The 20,796-nt window shown below is 41.3% G+C and overlaps 1 protein-coding gene across 5 annotated transcripts; it reads right to left on the reverse strand.

The window, feature by feature from the left end:
• Positions 1 to 1,264: 1,264 nt before the first annotated feature.
• CAPSL (calcyphosine like) lies at positions 1,265 to 20,539 on the reverse strand. 5 transcript variants are annotated; one of them, XM_048850994.2, is made up of 5 exons: positions 17,159 to 17,261; positions 16,201 to 16,337; positions 14,729 to 14,906; positions 13,678 to 13,887; positions 1,265 to 1,752 (listed from the first exon to the last, which is right to left on the reverse strand). In XM_048850994.2, exons 1-5 carry the CDS (start codon positions 17,213 to 17,215, stop codon positions 1,651 to 1,653), a joined length of 684 nt encoding a protein of 227 aa, XP_048706951.1. In that variant the 5' UTR covers positions 17,216 to 17,261; the 3' UTR covers positions 1,265 to 1,650. The 5 variants fall into 5 exon arrangements, with proteins under 5 accessions (XP_048706951.1, XP_048706954.1, XP_048706953.1 ...); XM_048850997.2 differs by lacking the exons at positions 1,265 to 1,752; positions 17,159 to 17,261 and adding exons at positions 7,065 to 9,501; positions 20,460 to 20,539; XM_048850996.2 differs by lacking the exons at positions 1,265 to 1,752; positions 17,159 to 17,261 and adding exons at positions 7,065 to 9,501; positions 20,427 to 20,533.
• Between the last annotated feature and the right edge of the window lie 257 nt (positions 20,540 to 20,796).

A 20,796-nucleotide genomic window follows, 5' to 3' on the forward strand; every position in this document is an offset into this window, starting at 1 on the left:
CACCTAGAGATACAAACAGGAGTCAGCTCCCATTGAGGTGCTGAGTACGCCCATCTCCTACTGAAATTATTGTGAGTTGAGGGCACTGCTTAGTATAGTTTCAAGTCTCAGTCCTGCAGGTGAAGAGAAGGAAGCACTGAGCCCAGTCTCCTCTCACTGATGTCAGTGGGAATTGTATACACTCAGCACTTCCAAGGATTGTTCATCAGCTTGCAGATTCAAGCCAACAATTTTGCTAGGTGCTGTTAATCTGCATCTCTCACGGGGTCAGCACAGCTCCTTACTCAGTTTTCACTTAGTCCTTCCTCAGGCAAATTCCATTTGACGGGCCAAATCCTGAATGGTTCTGAGCAACACTGACTTCCATGAGAGCTGCAGGTGCTCTGCACCTCACAGATACGTGGTGCTGACCGCAGTCTCTACCACTGGGTGATTACCCAGACATTTAAAGATGGAACGGTGTGTCAGATTTAGGGCTTGAATCTGAGATGGGTGCAAAATGGACTGCACAGAAGAGGAACGAGTGTTCCTCATGACATCTATCCCTCACTCGCACAACACATGCTAGAATCTAGGCACTTGTTACAGTACATCCAGAAGCCATATCAGTGCTGGGCTTTACCATTATAGCATTCCCTAACTAGCTCTCAAAGCTCAGAATCAACCCCATGATGGAAAAATATACATGAGGTTGTTGGGATCATATAGACAAATTTGGCAGTCTTCTCCTATTTGCTTACACAGAGATATAACTTGATTGTGAGCCTTTTCTCCATAAATACATTACCTGTTATATGGAAAAGTATGTATATTTTTAGAGGAACAAACCTGGATAAGAAGTTCAATCTTGTATTCATTGTAGTTCAATAGAAAAACTCCCACTGACTTCAATGGAAGCACAAGAAGTCTTAAAGAACATTTACCATAACTATGGCCCCTATCTTGCATATGCTTATGACTATGGGTAACTTTACACATGTGACTCATCCCACTGTACTGCTCACATGCTAAGGTAGTTGCGGGATTGGGGCTCATGTTTGTAAAAACATAAATGTAAATGATCTATACTGGATTAAACAGGTGGGGTTTGATAGTTAATTTGTTCTTTGTTTTATGCATTTGTTGTTTCGGTTGCAGGCTTTTGAGGTTGTCTTTTTAAACTTGTTAAAATGTTTTACAAAGGAAACTTTAAAAATAATTGTTCAAAATTATTTCAGAGTCAAATAAACCCCTTATTATGATGATCAGTAAATAGAACAAAACATTACAAATTAGTGATTTTATATATGTCAGGAATATCTACATTACAAATCTAATAAATGGCCATACAACAGACAAGCGATTACACTGAAAATGCAATTGCCAGCTTAAATAGATTATCACATCTCCAGCTCACGCTGTTCTTTTGACTGTCATTAAGCCCTGCTTGTTAATTGCCTATTATGAGCCCCCTACTGAAAATATTAAAGCATGTGCAAGGGTTGAGTTATTTAATTGGGAAACCACTGATTTTGCAGGTGCAATGTCATTGCATGTTTCTGAAAATCTAGCCCAAGGAATCAGCTGGAAACAAATCAAACCCACAATGAACTCCTGAAAAACATTGCACTTCTTTACGGTCTCTGTTGCAAAAAGTAGTAACAGCAAAAATCATAGTTTCCAGGATTTCTTCATCATCAGATTGAAGTAGGCATCACTATCCACAGATGCACTAACTCCAGCGTAATAGTTCAAAAACTCATCTTTTGTCACCTAAAAACAAGAAAGCCAAAGTTAACTACTTGCCATGCTGACACCATACACTGCTATAGACCAAATCAGAAAGTTTAACACATTCCAAAAATGTTTTAAACATTTGATTAGTATCATTCAGCTCTGTCTGATTATGTCCAATTGTCAACTATTTCAATATTGAAATTCATTGTTACTGGCAACTTTTGCTCGTCTCTGCTCACATAGGTATCAAAATTGAGAGTCTGAAACACTCCCAGTTCCTACAATGAGAAATGGAGCAGGACATTTTGTCCTGAAATGGTGAATATGAGAAAAGTTACCAGATGTTATTAACCACAGCAAGACAGGAATAAAATTCACAACTCAGACATCACAATAGAGTAGAGTGGGCCAATAGTAATGCCACCACCAGCAGGAATATGGAGAAGAAATGACAAGGTTAGAACAGCAACCCAGTACCTTTCAAAAGGAGCAATTAAGAGAAAATACATTTTAGAAATAGCTTAAGAACAGAAATTATAGTATAAAACTAGAGCTGGTCGAAAATGTTTTCCCCCTCAAAAATAATTTAGTCAAAAATGAAAAAAAAATAATCAGCACAAATTCAAATACTGAAAAATGGTGGCCACAACCCAAAATATTTTGGAGTTTAGCCCAAATATTTGTTTTTGGTGGTTTTTTGGTTTGTAACAAAAATATCATTTTTTTCTGTGAAGAGCAGACACTTTTCATAAAAATTTCAATTATTCAACCCCCCTATTTTGAATGCTAATGGGATCCTGCCACCATTCCTCAGGCAGAACTTCCACTGACGTCAATGGGCGTTTTGAATGCAGATCAATAGCAGAGCGGTGCCCATGTTCATTTCAAAAAGTATTTTCCTTCTTCAGGGCTAGGTTCAATATAAAATTTACAGCGCCAGGTTTTTAAAGGTATTTTGCTGCTAATTCCTATTGAAATCAATGTGAGTTAGGCGCCTACATACCTTTACAATCTGGCTCACAATGTCTAAGCTTCTACATCAGGGGTCGGCAACCTTTCAAAAGTGGTGTGCCAAGTCTTCATTTATTCACTGTAATTTAAGGTTTTGCATGCCAGTAATACATTTTAATGTTTTTAGAAGGTCTCTCTCTATAAGTCTATATTACATAACTAAACTATCATTGTATGTAAAATAAATAAGGTTTTTAAAATGTTTAAGAAGCTTCATTTAAAATTAAATTAAAATGCAGTTTAGTGTGAGCCTTGCCCTTGCTTTTCCTTGCTGAGTTTTCCAATGTCCCCAGGCCAGCTGCTAGGACCCCTGCTGGCAAGGGGCTGGCAGCTGGAACCCCAGACCGGCAGGGGGCTGAGCAGGGCTGGCGGCCGGAACCCCAGCCCACTCAGCCCACTGCCTGTCTGGGGTTCCGTCCGCTGGCCTCTGATTAAACAGGTGGGGTTTGATAGTTAATTTGTTAGTTGTGGGGTTCTGTTCACCCAGGCTGACAGCGGGCTGGCAGGGGGCCGGCGGCCGGGACCCCAGGCCAGCAACAGAGTACCACTGAAAATCAGCTCTTGTGCCACCTTTGGCACACATGCCATAGGTTGCTGACCCCTGTTCTATGTCATGGGTGCGATCCATGGAGGTATGTTGGAGCCTACGTCACAGGTTTAGGCACCACTGTAGTCTACCACTGGTTAACCCTGTATGCACCTAAACTCACTTGGCACCTATGTTTTTACAGTAAACATTCTCTGGACACTTATGGTTTTTGCCTCTGTGCATGCATACTGCTGACTCAGTCTAGGCATCTGTGCACCTATCTCCCCCTAAGCCCCAGAGCAATTAGCAAACTGGGGAAGACGGGCATTTGGCAGCCTAAGTCACATGCAAGGGCCTGATCTGGTAGGCGTGCTCAGAGGCTGCGTAGTGAATCAAATCCCTCAAGTAAGTGCACACAAAATAGCGGAGCAGGGCGGGGGCGCTTATGGAACGTTCTGATGTGGGGCTCCCTCAATCTCTCCTATTGAAGTTGTTCCACTTTAGTTAAGCCATTGAAAAACTAACTATTAATTGGGCCAGCGAAAGAGTTAGAATGACTATAAGCTAGTAGTTAGAGCACTGACCTGAGAGGTGACAGATCCCTGTTCAAATCCCTTTTGCCTCCCATGTGGGGAGAACTTGAACTCAGGGTCTCCCATATCGTGGGTGAATAGCTAACCAGTAAGCTAAAGGTTTTAAGGGAGAGCCACCTCTGCCCCCCCTTAGCTATTTTATTTCGGGACCCACATGCATTTAGCCGCCTATCTTCCCCTGGTTCACCAATAGCAAGCAGAGATAGTCACTTCCCTGCAGCCTGGACTTAAGGACTTAGCACACACCCCTCTGGTTGGGGCCGGATTTCCAGTAGGCACATGTAGGGTGACCAGACAGCAAGTGTGAAAAATCGGGACGGGGGTGGAGGGTAATAGGAGTGTATATAAGAAAAAGACCCAAAAATTGGAACTATAAAATTGGGACATCTGGTCACCCTAGGCACGTGCCAAGGGGTCGCCGGTGTTCAAGGGGCACCTTACCTCTCGAAAACTGTGTGCAACACGAAGGTCCCCTGTATGCGGGGGGCAGGCGCTGAAGATGCTGTGCCTTGGGGTGTGTAAGGTGTACATCTGGCCCTGCCTCTGGTTAGTATCTCCTACTGGCTAGCTTAGGCCGCTCCTTCCAGCATGCTGCCTTTCTGGATCACATTTTTAGCTGCCTATCTCCCCCCATTCACTGTTTCGGAACCTAGGTGCCTAATGCAGGCTTTGTGGATCATAGTGCTGTTTCTGTAATTTTCTAGGCACCCAAAAAGTTAGGTGCTGCGAATTGTAACATCACAATGCTTACATCCTTTTGTGGCTTTGGGCTCATTTACTGCTATAGAATTGTTTTTCAGTTACCAAAAGTATTGAAGCTACAGAATGAGGACAGGCACATTCCTGGAGTCAAGCGGCAGGCCGCAGCTTCTATTAAACTTTTAACACAAGGGAGGGGCAGTATCCACTCATCACCCATACTCTCCTATACCAGGCATTTAATTGGTTCCAGTGTGGGGGAGTTACCGGGCTCCTCACCATATAACCCATCACTGGCACCAGGGTTACAAGGCTCCTTATCATATAACCCATAACGCAGGGTAGGTTCACCTGAGTGACTAGCTTGGTCACTCCCCCTCCCAAATCCTGCCACACTGCCTGGTATCACAATTCCTGTCCAATCCATTCCCTCACATCCTGGAGCCATATGTCAGCACCTTCATCTGACAAATGGACTCCCTCATTTCCAAAAACGTCCGGCCAATTGTAACAGATCTCCCTATGCTATATCACTGAACCCCCCGTGTCCAGGTATATCTCGGTGACCTCTCTATTGCCTGCTATCAGCCACCAGTGCCTTTGCATCTGCCACAGACTGCTAGGAAATCCTTTTTCTCCCAGCCTTACCTCCTGAGCTGGACGCAAGGAGTGGGTGATGTAGGAGCCCCTATGAGGGGTCCACACCAGCTAAGGCTTTCCATATGCAGGGGAAATCTCTACTGGCTTGATCTGCCAGTTTGAAGGCAGTTTTGTGTGAGGAGACTGGCACAAAGGTGCCCAAACAGACCAGAGTTTCAGATTCTCAATCTGCATTCAGGAATATGTTTAGTTACCCAGTTCTTCAGAACTTAATTATCTTGAACCGGGAATAACTTTATGATTTACATATTAACTGCAGGCTTCATGAGGTTAATGTGAATTAAACAAGGATTTTAGATCATATCAGCCCAAATGTTTCTCTCTCTCTCTCCTGCCCACCCCCCCCCCCTCCGGCCCCAACCAAACTAACAAAGAGGAAAAATGAAGTGGAAGTTTTGATATGGTTGAGGAATTAGGGTGTATGGCAAGTCAGTCAAAGAACCAAGGATCAGTGGGAGAATTCTGACTCCAAACCTGCACATGCTGGGGCTCCCATGTGGATGACTAGCCTCTCAATGTAATTTCCGATTCCTTCCACCCCATAGGTAGAATGGCTTGTTTAGCAGCCCAGCAACCACTACTCCCACTGCTCTATTTGCTTATCATTCTCATCTCTGACAGCGGTACAAGGCGAAGAATGAAAGTTAAGTCTGCCTGCACTAGCATTAACTTCTGCTGTGTTTTTTGCCTGTAAAAGTATTTCCCCCTGGGCAATATGCTCCGTGGAGTGGTTGTTCCCTGGATCTCTACCTCTCACACACCAGGGGAGCTCAAACACATGTTTGAGCACCAGAGGGCTTCTATGGGCTCAGGCAGAGGGAGGAGAGCAGACTGCTGCTTCTATGAATCAGCGTAACATGCGGCCAGAATGCCTGCTCCTTTGTCCCCTGCACAGACTGGAGGACACCACAGAGCTCATTGTTTACAATGGTTTTCAACTGCGGCTTGTGTTCCAATTTAGGATTCTATGCTGCCCTTGATCCACATGCATCGCTCCAGCTGGCATCAATAGGCATTCCATATACCGATCAAAAACACTACATGCTTTGGCCTAAGGTGTTCCCTACAATTTATATACCATGCGGTGTAGCTTGAGTTTCATGATCAGAAATGAGAAATTATGCGATGGAACAAAGTGTTAAATAACATTTTAGAATCTTAATTCTAATCCCAGATAAAACTGGTGTGCATTACCACATATATTCTAATAACTGCTGCCGTGCCTATTGCAGCATCAAGCTCTAGAAGATATATGATACAGTCACACAAGCCTCTCTACAGCATCTCTTCAGTATTTACTTCATATAGACCAACGTGCACAAGAAACTACAGTTTAACAGATGCTGGATTCAACTTCATGCAATGCAATTTTATAGCTATCTCTGTTTACAGTACAGTGTACAACAGTGCTAGACACTGCTGCTGGCTCCAAGCATACAGCATTATTTATAATGGCATCTGAGACCAGACTCAAGCCCTTAGGTCCACACTGCCTTTGATCTGTGCACTGAACTTCTGTTAAAGTCAATGCAAGTTTTATCCATAGGTCAAGGATGGCTGCGTCGAGTCCTTAGTATATAACTTTTTCAATTTAGCAGCCAATGTGCTGTGCTTGTTTGTATGATTTTGCATACCTGTAATAAAACTATATTTGTTACTGTAGAGATCCCCATTGAATTCTACTATATTTGCTAGAGGGTAAAAAAATATTTCAGCTCAGCTCCTTTTCCCCCCCGCATACAATCTACCTTTTCTGCAGTTACAAGTTTTGTTTTAAAAAGCGGACTGAGGGCCTGGTTCTACTGCAGTGAACGGGAACATTGCCAGAGGGATTAGAATCAGTAACAGTTCCAGGGAAGTTTTCAGGGTTCTTTATTCATGTGTAATGACTTCCAGAAAAAAGGGTGTGGCAGGGGAGGGACCATGTGCCCTAGTGGCCCAGAACTTACTTACAGAGAATCCAAAGGGAGGTCAGCTGGTTTTCAGCCTATTGCAATAGCGGCCACAGAGTCCTGCTCTCTGCAGAATAGGATGTACCAATTCTGTCCCTGTTCACCTCACTCACTTCCCTGCACAAAGTTCTATTACTCAGGGTTGGTGTAGAAAGAGAAGGGAAATCTAATCTCAAAGCAGTGATCTTTCATTAATCACAATGGTCTTGATCCTTTGCTCACTGAAGTCAATGGCAAAGTTCCCACTGACTTTAATAGTGTAGGATCAGGGACAATACGTTTTGCAGTGTCAGAGCTTTTCATCCAATTTACAAACAAAAATTTGCGTTTGAAAAGGCATATTGCACTTAGCCTTGAATAGATATTAGAATTTTATATGGTTAGTATTAAACAGACAATCTGGTCAAGAATTAAGGTTAGTAAGACAAAACTTTTCACTTCACTTGATTAAATGTCAGCACAACAGATCACTGTGGATTTTGGGAGTCTTTAGATACAGTATATGCCAGAGTGGGATCATTTTTCACTTTGTGACTCTCACAGCCCACTAACGTTACATCTTTATTTAAAATGTGCAAGGTATAGAATATACCTGTTACAGACCCAATAAATAAATTAATAAGAAAGTGGCTACATATAACTGCCAGCATGTGAAATGGCACATGTATTTTTCATGTAAGGCACCTTTCTACTTCACGTACATGAATTTATTTGTTGGTCCACAACAGTATCACATTATGTAAAGAGTCCTCATTTCCTTGATGACACATTATCTAATCAAAATAATTTCCCTTTCCAGTTACACCAACTTCATAGTTATTAATTTACGCAAGTGTGCAGAGTCTTACCAGATCAAGGCAAACATTGAGTTTGCACAGCTGTGGTGAGGAATTCCAGATACCTACTGTTGTGATGATAGGTCATACTGAAACAAACTAGCAAGTATGTATCCCATAAGGCCATGTTTCCAAACAGCTCAGGGCCAGATTTTAAGTGCTCAGTAGCTACTAACTGCCATTGTGACATTTAAGGTCAGATTTTCAAAATCACACACTGAACTTTTGAAAATCAGGCCACTTAGTTTGGTATGTAAATAAGAGCCGAGCTCTTGAAAATCGAGCTCCACTTCTGGGTGTTAAGCGCTTGTGAAAATGTGGCCAATAGCACTTTTTGTTGGCTCTGAACATGGCTCGATTTGTTGTCAAAACCTCAAGTCTTTTACTAAGGATAGAGAGATTGAAAACACAAGTATATGACACTGGCACAAATTAATTGGAGTAAATTCTGCTTCATGTAAACCATTTACACAATGACAACAATTTACTCTGGGACAAAGACAAACTGACACAAGAGAAATGAGAAAAGGAACCAAAGCAAGGATAATTAGAGGAAGTATGGCTTTCAGACAGGCCCCTTCTCTCACCGTCCTTTCTTCTCACAGGTAGCTGACCAGACATCAGCTCTCACAGACACTGACATGACAGGAGAGTCCTATTATCTCTTCCAGTTAATTAATGTCCAGTCTTTTTCAACAGCAAAGCCAAGAAAAAATAAGATTATAAAGTTCTTTAGTTCATAAAAAATTCCCAGGAGAAGTATCTTCGTAATATGTATAGTCTTTCAGATTAGGTCCAGCATAGACACTGGGTGGAGCACTGGTAGGTATTCCAATTGCACAGTTACAAGAGAACATTGTAAAGCATCTATGCCCTCTGGTGACTTTGATAAAGGAATAGAAGGAAAAAGAAGGAAGATAAATCTATGGAGCATTAGGACAGTATACATACTACAAAAATGCCTATACATTTATACTAAGTATATACATCCCAGAATCCTCTGCTCTGGTGCTATGGTACCTTCTTTGAAACACAGCTGCAGCTTGTGCCATGAATTTGGAAACATGTTTGGGAATGAAAGGTGCCTAGCACACATGTCTGAGGAGAAACTGGTTACTCATCTGAGAGAAGAAACAACATAGAGAAGGGGAGCAGGAGGAAAAGGGAGGGGCGTGATTATTGGCAGTGCTACCAAATCTCCTCTTAGCCTATGATGTCCATCAGCTCAGCACGGTCCTGACAAAACAATGTGGTATAGTGAGTATTGTCTCTTCTGATATATTGAAATCAGCTCAGTGACTACAAGGTACTATTGTGGGAAACGTGACCATATTATTATGCACATATTTAATCATGTGGAGCTAAGCAGCTGGAAATAATGTCTTGTTTCCTTAAATGTACAGTTAGAATTTCCAAGCATTTCTCATCATGATAATGAAATAGACATCAGTGTCTATTGAAGCGCTGACTCCTGCATAGTAGTTCATGAATTCTTCTGTTGTAACCTAAAGTAGAAAATTTTAAAACAAAAAAGGAAACCTTCATTCTTCATGTCATAACACGTACATACTATATGTAAATAAACATCTGTAAACGAGCAAGATTTAAGCCATATACTTGTTGTGCTTCAAGTTATCTTGAATTAGGAAGGAACCTAAGACAGGAGGGAAAATGAAGAAGGTGTAACTCCTTCAGTAGTGGAAAGTCCTAAAATGTAGAGGTCCTGTTCCCTATGTGAACCTAGTTGAAATTAGTTCTCATCTTCCCTGGAAACAAAGACAGAATCAGTGAAGCTCTCGTCCTTCAAAAAGACAACTATTGCCATTTAATTTTCTCTTTGACTCATCTGAATTTGGACAGCAAATTCATTACATTGTAATGAATGAATTGGAATGGGTTCCTGCTGCTATTGGGAGATTGTAGTTTTATATCCATTTATCAAGCTAAAGATGCCATTCTTCAGAGTAGACCTGACTAAAAGAGAGAAAGCAGTTTTTAAATCTCAGCTGAGTTTTGTTTATTTTTATATGCATTTCTGGGTTGAAACCATTTACAAAAGCAACTAGTCTGCCCATCCACTTTTTAAATTGGCCTGACCTTTTATATGTGGAGAAATATTTTTTCCAATCCTTCATTTATATAAATGTTTTTGTGAAGTTTTAATCTTTGGACCATTTATACAGTACTTTGAATAAAGCTATTTACAAAAAAGATATCTCCCAGTCATTGTTCCAGTCTTGTGTTTGGGAGACACCTAAAATGTTTCAATAACTGGGGGATCTGGACCTTAAAGCCTATTCCACTTATTATAAACAGGCATCCAGCTTCCCAAGCTTGGTTGACTCAGCAAGACTATGGTGCTTTTGCTAAGGTGATTTTTATCTGAAGCTCAGTGTTAAGGCACATTGGCTAAAACAAATTAGTTCTGCTCACTAAGCCAGACATCCTTACCAGCTCCATTATATGAATTTCACTTATCTGAAACCACCTGTTAACAAAAGCAAGCCCAGATCCCCGCTGCTAACGTCAGGGGACATGTCCTTGTTTCAAATAACAGGAAGCTTTGGAAGCTCCATGAGTTTACAACAGTGGTGTGGCTTAGATCAGACTCCAGCTCAGAGAGGTCAAGTTTGTTGTTCAGAAGGACCTGTGGATCTAGTGGATTAGGCACAAGACTTGGAAACAAGAGATGCAAGTTCTGACCCTGACTTTTCTATGACCTTGGGCTTTTGTAAAGTAGGGACAATTATATTTACTTCCTAAATATGTTTGTGTGTTGAAAGTGTTTATAAAGTGCAAAAAACATTGTTAAGACCAATTAGTGGCACAGGTGGTAACAAAAATCTGAACTCTGGCCCCAATTCAGGAAAGCACTGAAGTATGTGGTGATCAGCTGGGCTTAACAGTGAAATCTTCAGTGAGCTTAAACACAAAAAGGAAGCTTACAAGAAGTGGAATCTTGGTCAGATGACTAGGGAGGAGTATAAAAATATTGTCCAAGCATGCAGGGGTGTAATCAGGAAGGCCAAAACACAACTGGAGTGGCAGCTAGCAAGGGATGTGAAGGGTAACAAGAAGGATTTTGACAGGTATGTTAGCAACAAGAAGGTGGTCAGGGAAAGTGTGGGACCCTTACTGTATGGGGGAGGCAACGTAGTGACAGATGATGTGGAAAAAGCTGAAGTACTCAATGCTTTTTTTGTCTCTGTCTTCACAGACAAGGTCAGCTCCCACACTGCTGTCCTAGGCAACACAGTATAGGGAGGAGTGAGCAGCCCTCAATGGTGAAAGACCAGGTTAAGGACTATTTAGAAAAGCTGGACATACACAAGTCCATGGCTCCAGATCTAATGCATTCGAGGGTGCTGAGGGAATTGGCTGATGTGATTGCAGAGCCATTGGCCATTATCTTTGAAAACTTGTGGCGAATGGGGGAGATCCCGGACGATTGAAAAAAGGCAAATATAGTGTCCATCTTTTAAAAAGGGAAGAAGGAGAACCCAGGGAACTACAGACCGGTCAGCCTCACCTCAGTCCCTGGAAAAATCATGGAGAAAGTCCTCAAGAAAACCATTTTGAAGCACCTGGAGTAGAGGAAGGTGATCAGGAACAGTCAACATGGATTCACCAGGGGCAAGTCATGCCTGACCAACCTGATTGCCTTCTATGATGAGATAACTGGCTCTGTGGATATGGGGAAAGCAATGGATGTGATATATTTTGACTTTAGCAAAGCTTTTGATACCATCTCCCACAGTATTCTTGCCAGCAAGTTAAAAAAATATGGATTGGATGGATGGACTATAATGTGGATAGAAAGCTGGATAGATTGTCGTTCTCAATGGGTAGTGATCAATGGCTCAATGTCTTGTTGGCAGTTGGTATCAAATTGAGTACTCCAAGAGTCGGTCCTGGGGCCGTTTTTGTTCAACATTTTTATTAATGATCTGGATGATAGGATAGATTGCACCCTCAGCAAGTTCGCAGATGATACTAAGATGGGGGGAGAGATAGATATGCTGGAGGGTAGAAATTGGGTCCAGAATGACCTCGACAAATTGGAGGATTGGGCCAAAAGAAATCTGATGAGGTTCAACAAGTACAAGTGTGGAGTCCTACACTAAGGATGGAAGCATCCCATGCACCGCTACAGGCTGGGGACCGACTGGCTAAGCAGCAATTCTGCAGAAAAGGACTTGAGGATTACAGTGGATGAGAAGCTGGATATGAGTCAGCAGTGTGCCCATGTTGCCAAGAAGGCTAACGGCATATTGGGCTGCATTAGTAAGAGCATTGCCAGCAGATTGAGGGAAGTTATTATTCCCCTTTATTCAGCACTGGTGAGGCCACATCTGGAGTATTGCATCCAGTTTTGGGCCCCCCACTACAGAAAGGATGTGGACAAATTAGAGAGAGTCCAGCAGAGGGCAACAAAAATGATCAGGGAGCTGGGGCACATGACTTATGGGGAGAAGCTGAGGGAACTGGGCTTGTTTAATCTGCAGAAGAGAAAAGTGAGGGGGGATTTGATAGCAGCCTTCAACTACGTGAAGGGGGGTTCCAAAGAGGATGGAGCTCGGCTGTTCTCAGTGGTGGCAGATGACAGAACAAGGAGCAATGGTCTCAAGTTGCAGTGGGGGAGGCCTAGGTTGGATATTAGGAAACACTATTTTACAAGGAGGGTGGTGAAGTACTGGAATGGGTTATCTAGGGAGGAATCTCCATCCCTAGAGGTTTTTAAGTCCCGGCTTGACAAATCCCTGGCTTGGATAATTCAGTTGGTGCTGGTCCTGCTTTGAGCAGGGGGTTGGACTAGATGACCTCCTGGGGTCTCTTCCAATCCTAATCTTCTATGAAGTCCATCTCCTTATTCATGACTGACTTCAATGCCAATTCACCTCAAAGTTATTTAAGCACGTGCTCAAAGCTAAGCACATGCATAAATGCTGTCCTGAATAGGGATGCTTTCCTGAATCAGGGACTCTGTGCTTAAACTAGACCATGCATTGTAGTTTTTTAGCAGGTGGAGGATCTTCTCCTCACAAGGGGTTTGAAAATCAAGGCCTGTTTATTAGCAATAATTGCACTTTTCTTAATTATGTAGTGTGCTGTTGCCCTGAGGTGGAATGCATAGTCTGATGCCGTATCCCATTATTTGCAAATCAATCACAAGTAACTACAAAAATACCCCAAATCCTATGATTTTGCATATGGTCAGATTTTGTTCTATATGCAGTGGGCTTGGGGGTGTGACACAGGCAGGCTGGAGAGGTGAAATCAGTGGATCTGCTGCTACGTGATACCACCAACCATTGGCACGGTTGTGCCGTGGGTTGAGCAGAGGTACAGAAGCAGCTGCAGAGCGTCTCCAGTCCAATCCTTCGCTCCAGGTAACAGAGCCCTGACCCAATGAGTGCAGGACACAGGACTTAGCCCACTATACTTCAATTGCCCAAATTATTCAAAAGGATAGGTCTCTGCATTAAAAAAGCAGTTGGGTATTAATGGAGGGAAAGAAACATAAGAACATTATCCTCATGGCTGTACATCCATTTTACTATTAATGCAAAGGATGTATCAATAAGCACGGCACAGATGCGCTGTACATGCTTTTAATTGTTGGATATTGGGCTTGTTTTCCAATGGAGCGCCCTTCAGTTGCCTTGTGCTATTCCACTTACCTTCCCATCTTTCTCATACGGTGAATCAAAGTTATCTAGAAAGGCTCTAAAAACTTGATCTTCTGTCCATTCTCCATTCTGATATTTGGGATGATGCTTTGCATTATACACCCCCCGTAAGTCTTCAATGGTTACAATACCATCACCGGTTTTGTCAAACTTCCGAAACGCTTGCATGATGATGTCTTTTCTGGCATTAGACATTGGAGGCTGAAAGCAGATATCAACAGATTAATCCTTTGTCGGTCTGCTGTCTGTCCAGTTTCAGCTTCAAGCTTTGCTGCTGCTGTTACTAGTAAACCCACTTTCAGAGAGCCTGGGACATGGTGTGCACATAAATGCTACCCAGAGAAGAGTGTGACAGTCATCCTGTTGGACAAGAGCTTGAGACAGGAAATGCCATTCACCATTGACTAAATAGTGCAACTGATTGGACTCAGACTTCTATCAAAGGTAGAGAAACAAACTGAAAAAACAGGTAAAAATGTTTTTTAGAATATCTTTCTGTTCTCTCCATATTAGATTTCACTTGTAACAACAATAGGTATAAGATATCTCTTTTTTTACATTTGTATTTTAGTAGTATTTACAGGCCCAAACCAAGATTAACACCCCCCCCCCACACACACACACACATTGTGCTAGGCACTGTATGAACACATGCAAAGAGAAGACCATGCTGCCTTAATGAGTTTACAGCATAAGCAGACAAGCAAAACAAAGGACATTTATCATCTCCATTTTAGATAGGGAAGTGAGACCTAGAGAGAGTAGGTGATTTTCCCAAGGAAGTCTGTAGTAAAGCCCTAGAACTGAACCCCAGAACCCTGGCTCCCAGTCCACAGACTGACCCAAAATACCACCTTTCCTTTCTCATTTTTAGATGGAAATGAAATTCTTCAAACTGATGTTGTCCCTTTGATATTTATGTAGATACCAGTATTACTGATAAAATAGAACTGCATTGACCTATTACTTGACTGTTCAGCTAGTCATGGAACAGGATTTTTCTCATTTAGATAACAAAAAAGCACGTTGTTTGGAAACTTACTCTTAACGTTACAAGAAATTCATCAAAGTCTATTGTTCCGTTGCCATCTTTATCAAAGATCCTGAAAAGCTCTTGAGCTTCTTCCTTGTCCATCATCACGGCATAATCATTTAACCCTTTCAAGAATTCTTTGAAATCAAGGGTTCTGCTTTTGTCATCATCCATAATCTGAAATACCCTGTGGAAAAACGTGTGTTTAAAATAAATAAAATAAAGAATGAGAGTAGTACAAGAGGCAGAATTTATATAGAAGAATGACAGTTTATTAGGACTTGAAAGGGACACCTTATTGGGATAACATTTCCTCTTCGTAAAGTCTCTTCAGAGAAAAGGCGGTATTGAGGTGGTAATGAGCAATGCCTGTCAATCAGCATTGCTTACCCCACCTAGTCAGTTTGGCAAGACCTATTTTCCATTCCCTCTCTCTGAACATGAAATGTGACCTTCACAAAACACAAACTGCTAAGATGGTAGTTGGAAGATGTTTTACTTTTAAATAGGACTGCAGTAAAGGAAGTATACAAGTATTTTTAAAAATCCAACCCCAATATAATAATTATTATTATTGTATTGAAACTGAGCCATCTGGTAAATCATAGCTGTTGGGAATGGTTGAAAGAATTGTCAAACTCAGCTGAGATGGAGAAAAAATTATAATCAGTGACTAAACAGAAAACTACATTAAAATTGGTGACACATAGATGCAGTTGTGATAGAACATGACTCATACATGATGTAATTACTAAAGCAACATTTTCAGATTTAATGACTTGCCCAGGGTCACAAAGGAAGTCTGGCCATGCGTACAAGTCATTTTAGTTTCTCTGTGCCTCACTTCCCCACCTGTAAAATGGGGATAATAATACTTCCTTTGTCTTTCTAGTCCACTTCCATTGTGAGCTCATTAACTAATATACACATGTAACTAGTGCACACTGATCCTATGGCCATGCACTTTGGTCTAATGGTCCTACCTCACAGCCAAGCCCTGTCCCATATCAAAATTTTAAATAGGAAAACAGAAGTTAAATGTGCAAAGCAGGAAGCTTGTTGTCCAGACCATCAGCAGGTACAAATCAGTGTCATTTCACTGAAGAATAAGGATTTGGATCTGGCCCTTGTACCTTTACATCCCTTTGTTTTGACGTTAGCGATGCAGATGCTTGCATTAATTTCAATTCCTTGTTCTTTCCATTGCTCTCTTTTGTTTAGTTGGTTAGTTTTATATTTTTATTGAAAAATCTTTGAAGAAAAAAATAGTACTGGAGTTGCAGTTGCACTTCACAAATCCAAACACCCCTGAACTCTGGAGCATTTGAAATCCTGGCTCCATGAAAGTCCGTTGGAGTTTTGCCACTGACTTCAATCAATAGCTGATATTTTGCAGCTTAGGCCCATTTTAGCCGTATTGATATAGCATCTTATTACTCAGGTTCTTTGCTTTAATAATGTATTTGGCTTCTTGGATTTACCTGCCAAGTCCTTTGATGCCTGCAGACCCCCTTGCTAGACACTGCAGCCGAAGCCTCTCAATTGGGTCTGTGGTTTTGGCCAAGTTTCTTTTGGCCTGGATTGCCATGTCCCGGTCATGCCTCGCTGTACCAGGCATCTAGAACAAGAATTTCCCCCTTTAGCAAAGATTCACAGAGCTGAAAAAGGCTTTATCTGATTGGCACTGATTACCAAGTACGGTCTTTAAAACATGTTCTTGAATACCGAAACCTATCTTACTTCCTCAGACTACACAAATACTTCACTTGTAAGAGCTTTCTGCTTGTTAATGAACGACTTTTGTGGCCATTTGATATTATCAGTCAAAAATATCATTGCACAAAACTGGAAATACAAGCTGCCCTTGGGAGGAAATAAACAGCTAGCAAGAGTCTGATCTATACTAACCATGTGCAAATGCTAGCTCTCTCTCTGAGACAAATGACAACCTAATGTAGCTGTGTGGTATGCTGCAAAAACCTACACAAATGTAGGCCGTTCAGATAAGCTTAATACTTCCACATGTGAGCAAATATTTAGCAATAATATTTAGCAATTGTATAGGATTATAACAGGTCTGAGGTTCTAGGACCCTGTGTAGAAATGAAAAGTTATTTCTACTAACTCTACCAGGCAGCCAAACCAGGTGGATCCTACTAGTGCTACAAACCATTTCTTGTTCAAGGGATCCATTTCCAACATTTCATAACAACAACACATATTACAACATTCATTACAAACATCACACAATTCATAGATTTCAAGGCCAGAAGGGGCCATTATAAGCACCTAATCTGACATTCTGCATTACACCTCACTCAATAATTTCTGCATCATGTCCAGAACTTCTGTTTTAGCTATAGCATGTCTTGTTTTAAAGGCTTCAAGTGATGGAGAATCTATCGTGTCCCCAGGTAAGTTGTTCCAATGGTTAATTACCTTCACAGTTAAAAATGTACACACCCTTATTTCCAGTCTGAATTTGCTTAGCTTCATCTTCTAATCATTGGATCTCATTATGCTTTTTCTGCTAGCTTAAAGAGCTGTCTACTATCAGAAATCTCTTTTAGAGATTTTAGACCATGATTAAGTTACTTGTTAACCTTCTCTTAGATAGAGTAACTAAATGGATTGAAATTATTGTTTTTCACTATAAGGCATGTTTTCCAGACCTCAAAACAATCTGTAGCTCTTTTTGGAACCCTTTCCAAGTTTTCAACAATCTTTTTGAATTGTGGACAGCACTGGACACAGTATTCCAGTCATGTTCACCCGACTGCTGTATACAGAGGTAATTCCACCTCCCAGCTCTTAACATTTATAGTTAAAAATGCAAGTGCTAAATATTACTATAACTTGTAAGGCCTGCACACACTTACATAATTTCACAGCACCACAATTATCAACACGTTGATAAGGCTGAAGAAATCAATTGTTTGAATTCTATTCACAAAGATATTCTTCTGCATAACTAACACATTACACTGAGAAAACACTTACATCTTGGATATGACTTACATGTAATATAGGACACTAGGACTATAGTCCTTTCAAAATCTTTACTGGACATTCAATAAACATATATCAAAACAACAGAATACATCCTGCAGCATGTATCCAGTTGAGAAGTTGATGGTAAAAATGCCTGAACCCTGTCTACACTACTGCTTATGCCATTGCTAGGACCAGTGCAGCTTCATCATGCTGGTATACGGTGTAGACAAAGCCCTAAAGTCCTGTAGGAAGTGTACTTTTGTTGCCCTATTGAGGATTGTTGCTCTGTCTTTGGGAACCCATGGACATTCCTTCAAGAAGCCCGGTTCTGAATCACTACTAAGACATTAGCATGAGAGGAATTAAACAACTCCTTATCCTTCCCCTCCTCTCAAAATATTGCTTTCAATGCACTGCTACCTCCTAAAGTTCCCTTTTCACAGACTCCCAATATGTAGCAAATAAAGCAACCAATCCTGTATTTGTTCACCTTAATGGCAACATTCTGCCTGACCTCAGTGGGAGCAGGATCTAGCACCAGATCTTTGAATGGACAAAGGTTATAGAGCCAAGTCAAAGTAAAACAAAAAAGACCATCATCTTCTGAAAGACATGATCGCAGCAAAGCCAATAGCTGCTTGTTGTTAAAGTATCCACCAGCCGATACTTAAAATAACTTATGTTTGAATGGGTGATGGATGCAAATCTCCAAAAATAATATAAGTGTTATATTATATATGGGTCTTGTGACCCATCAAGGGGCATAGCAACAGTCTGATGAGGGGTGAGAGATACCTGAAAGATTTAGGACCACATCATACCATTTTGCAATAAATTATGGTGCTTCCAAAATTGGACCCTCCGTGGGGAAAGGAAATTCCAGTCTCTCCCAGAGGCACCCCTCTGCAGACCGTCTGGCCTCATCCCCAGTGTCAGCATGGCTTCTTCATGAGGCCACTCATATTGTGCCTATGCCACGTTCTCCATGCATACACTGGAGTGAGCATGGAGCAGGAGCTGATTTCGCTCAGGGAATTTCCAAATAGGAGTGGAGTTGCTGCTTCTGCCCTTCACATTCCCTTCCCCTATTCTGTATCACTTTTCTCCTCTCTGACGGTGTAAGGGTAGGGCAGCATTAATTACTCTGCTCCCCAGACCTCTGTGGCACCTGGGGGAGTGCTAAACCAGGTTTCCACAGACAAGCCAATCCAGTCTGATGGCTATTGGAACACCCTTTGCAATCAGTGCCTTTAGACACAACCATCAGTAGAATTACACCAGGGATAAATCTGGCCCTTTTACATTCACAGCAGAAACTGGATTAAAGTAACAGCACAATAAAAACTGATCAAATGAATAATAAATATGACAACTTAGGCCATGAACCTGCCGTTGGAAACACTGATATGTCCATGTGATTCCCACTGAGGTCTATGCAAATGCAGAGTCCATGTTAGTGAATCTTCAGGATCAGGACCTTACACCAGACATTTTGTTTCACTTGTTTTATTCCATAGTAGCATAGAGAAGGATAGAAAAGCCCTTCTAAATCTGACACATTATGGGTCAGAGTTGTTCTCTATGGTAGATCTTCCAGGCCCACTCAGTAGTATGACCTCTTTCTGCGCATGTGATGAATTCACAGCCTTGTAGATATTTCAAAAATCACATGACTGCTGCAACACTGCCTTCCTGATGTAGCACATAGAACAAAAAGCACAAAACAGAGTGGGCAAGGATTTATGGGTAACACATAACTTTATTATTCTGGAGTTCTGAAGGTTAAAAATATGCATGATTACTAAAAGATTTAGTGACTATAAACTCTTTAGACATGCTAAACAACAGCTCTACAGGTGCCTTATAAACATGCATTAATAGCCATTGATAAAGTAAGGAAAAGGCAGTCTACTAATCTCATATGTCTTTGCTTCCTACCCCAACTGTACAACATCATCAGCTGTCTCCCATAAGAGAAGGACAACATGGTCATTAATTTGTTTAATTAATAAAGTTTTTAGCAATTACAGTTGCCTGAGTTAACTTTTTACTGGCTATGGTGCTTCACATAAATTGGCCAGAGTAAAAATAAAATAAGATTTATTTGTATTGTAAAAATAAAAATGAAATTTCAGGCTGGATTTTTCAAAGAAACTTTAAGGAGTTAGACACCTAAATCCCATTGAAATATAATGAAAATTGGATGCCTAACCCTTAGAGTCATTGAGTTTAAGACCAGAAGGAACAATTAGATCATTTATTCTAAAATCCTGTATATCACATACCATTACTTTTCACCCAGTTACCCCTATATCGAGCTCAACAGAACCCGTTAAAAACCCCTGCCTTATTTCTCTGAAAAACTCTAAAGTGCATGGTATGAAAAGTGAAATAACACATCATTCTCTGGATTATAATAGTGCCCACAAGGTGCTAGTTTCTGTCAAAACACGTAATTACACACTGTCCCTGACCCAAAGAGTCCCACTCCATGGAGACTAACAGCTGAAACTCATGCCAATCTCTTTTGTTTGTTTTTTTCCCCAATAGCACCCCTACTAATAATCTGAACGTCCAAACCCCACAATTGTTTGCCAAGTTTCTTACTTGCAATTTTAAAAGCATGACTTTCTGAAACCATAGACTCATATATAACTGCAATGTTTGAATTCCCCAGTCTCCTACCTTTAAATTCCTAAATTAAATTCTTTACCTTTAACGTTAATCTGTAACCTGTTACTTCTACCTGAAACTATGGACGCTCTCTCGTTCAGCTTGGAAAACTGGTCCTGTCTCTGTCCCCACCACCTCCTCCTTCTCTCCTCCAGGTCACACCCCTGTTGCTTTGATTGGATGGCTCATGGTAACTGAAGCAGGGCTCTAGGAAGCTCCCAAACTGACTGGAGGGATTCCTTGTCCATCTATCTCATTTTACTTGTTTACATATCCCAGCCCCCACTTTTTCAGGAGATTGGAGTTTACCCTCCTGTGTTTCCAAGGAGACGTTGGTCGCTGTGACAGGCCAAACCTTTCCTTACTGACTGAGCCACCAGCTAGGAGTAGTTGTGCTGTGCCTGTGTTGT

This window comes from Caretta caretta, chromosome 5 (genome assembly GCF_965140235.1).
Source record: "Caretta caretta isolate rCarCar2 chromosome 5, rCarCar1.hap1, whole genome shotgun sequence".
NCBI classification, from domain to species: Eukaryota; Metazoa; Chordata; order Testudines; family Cheloniidae; genus Caretta; species Caretta caretta.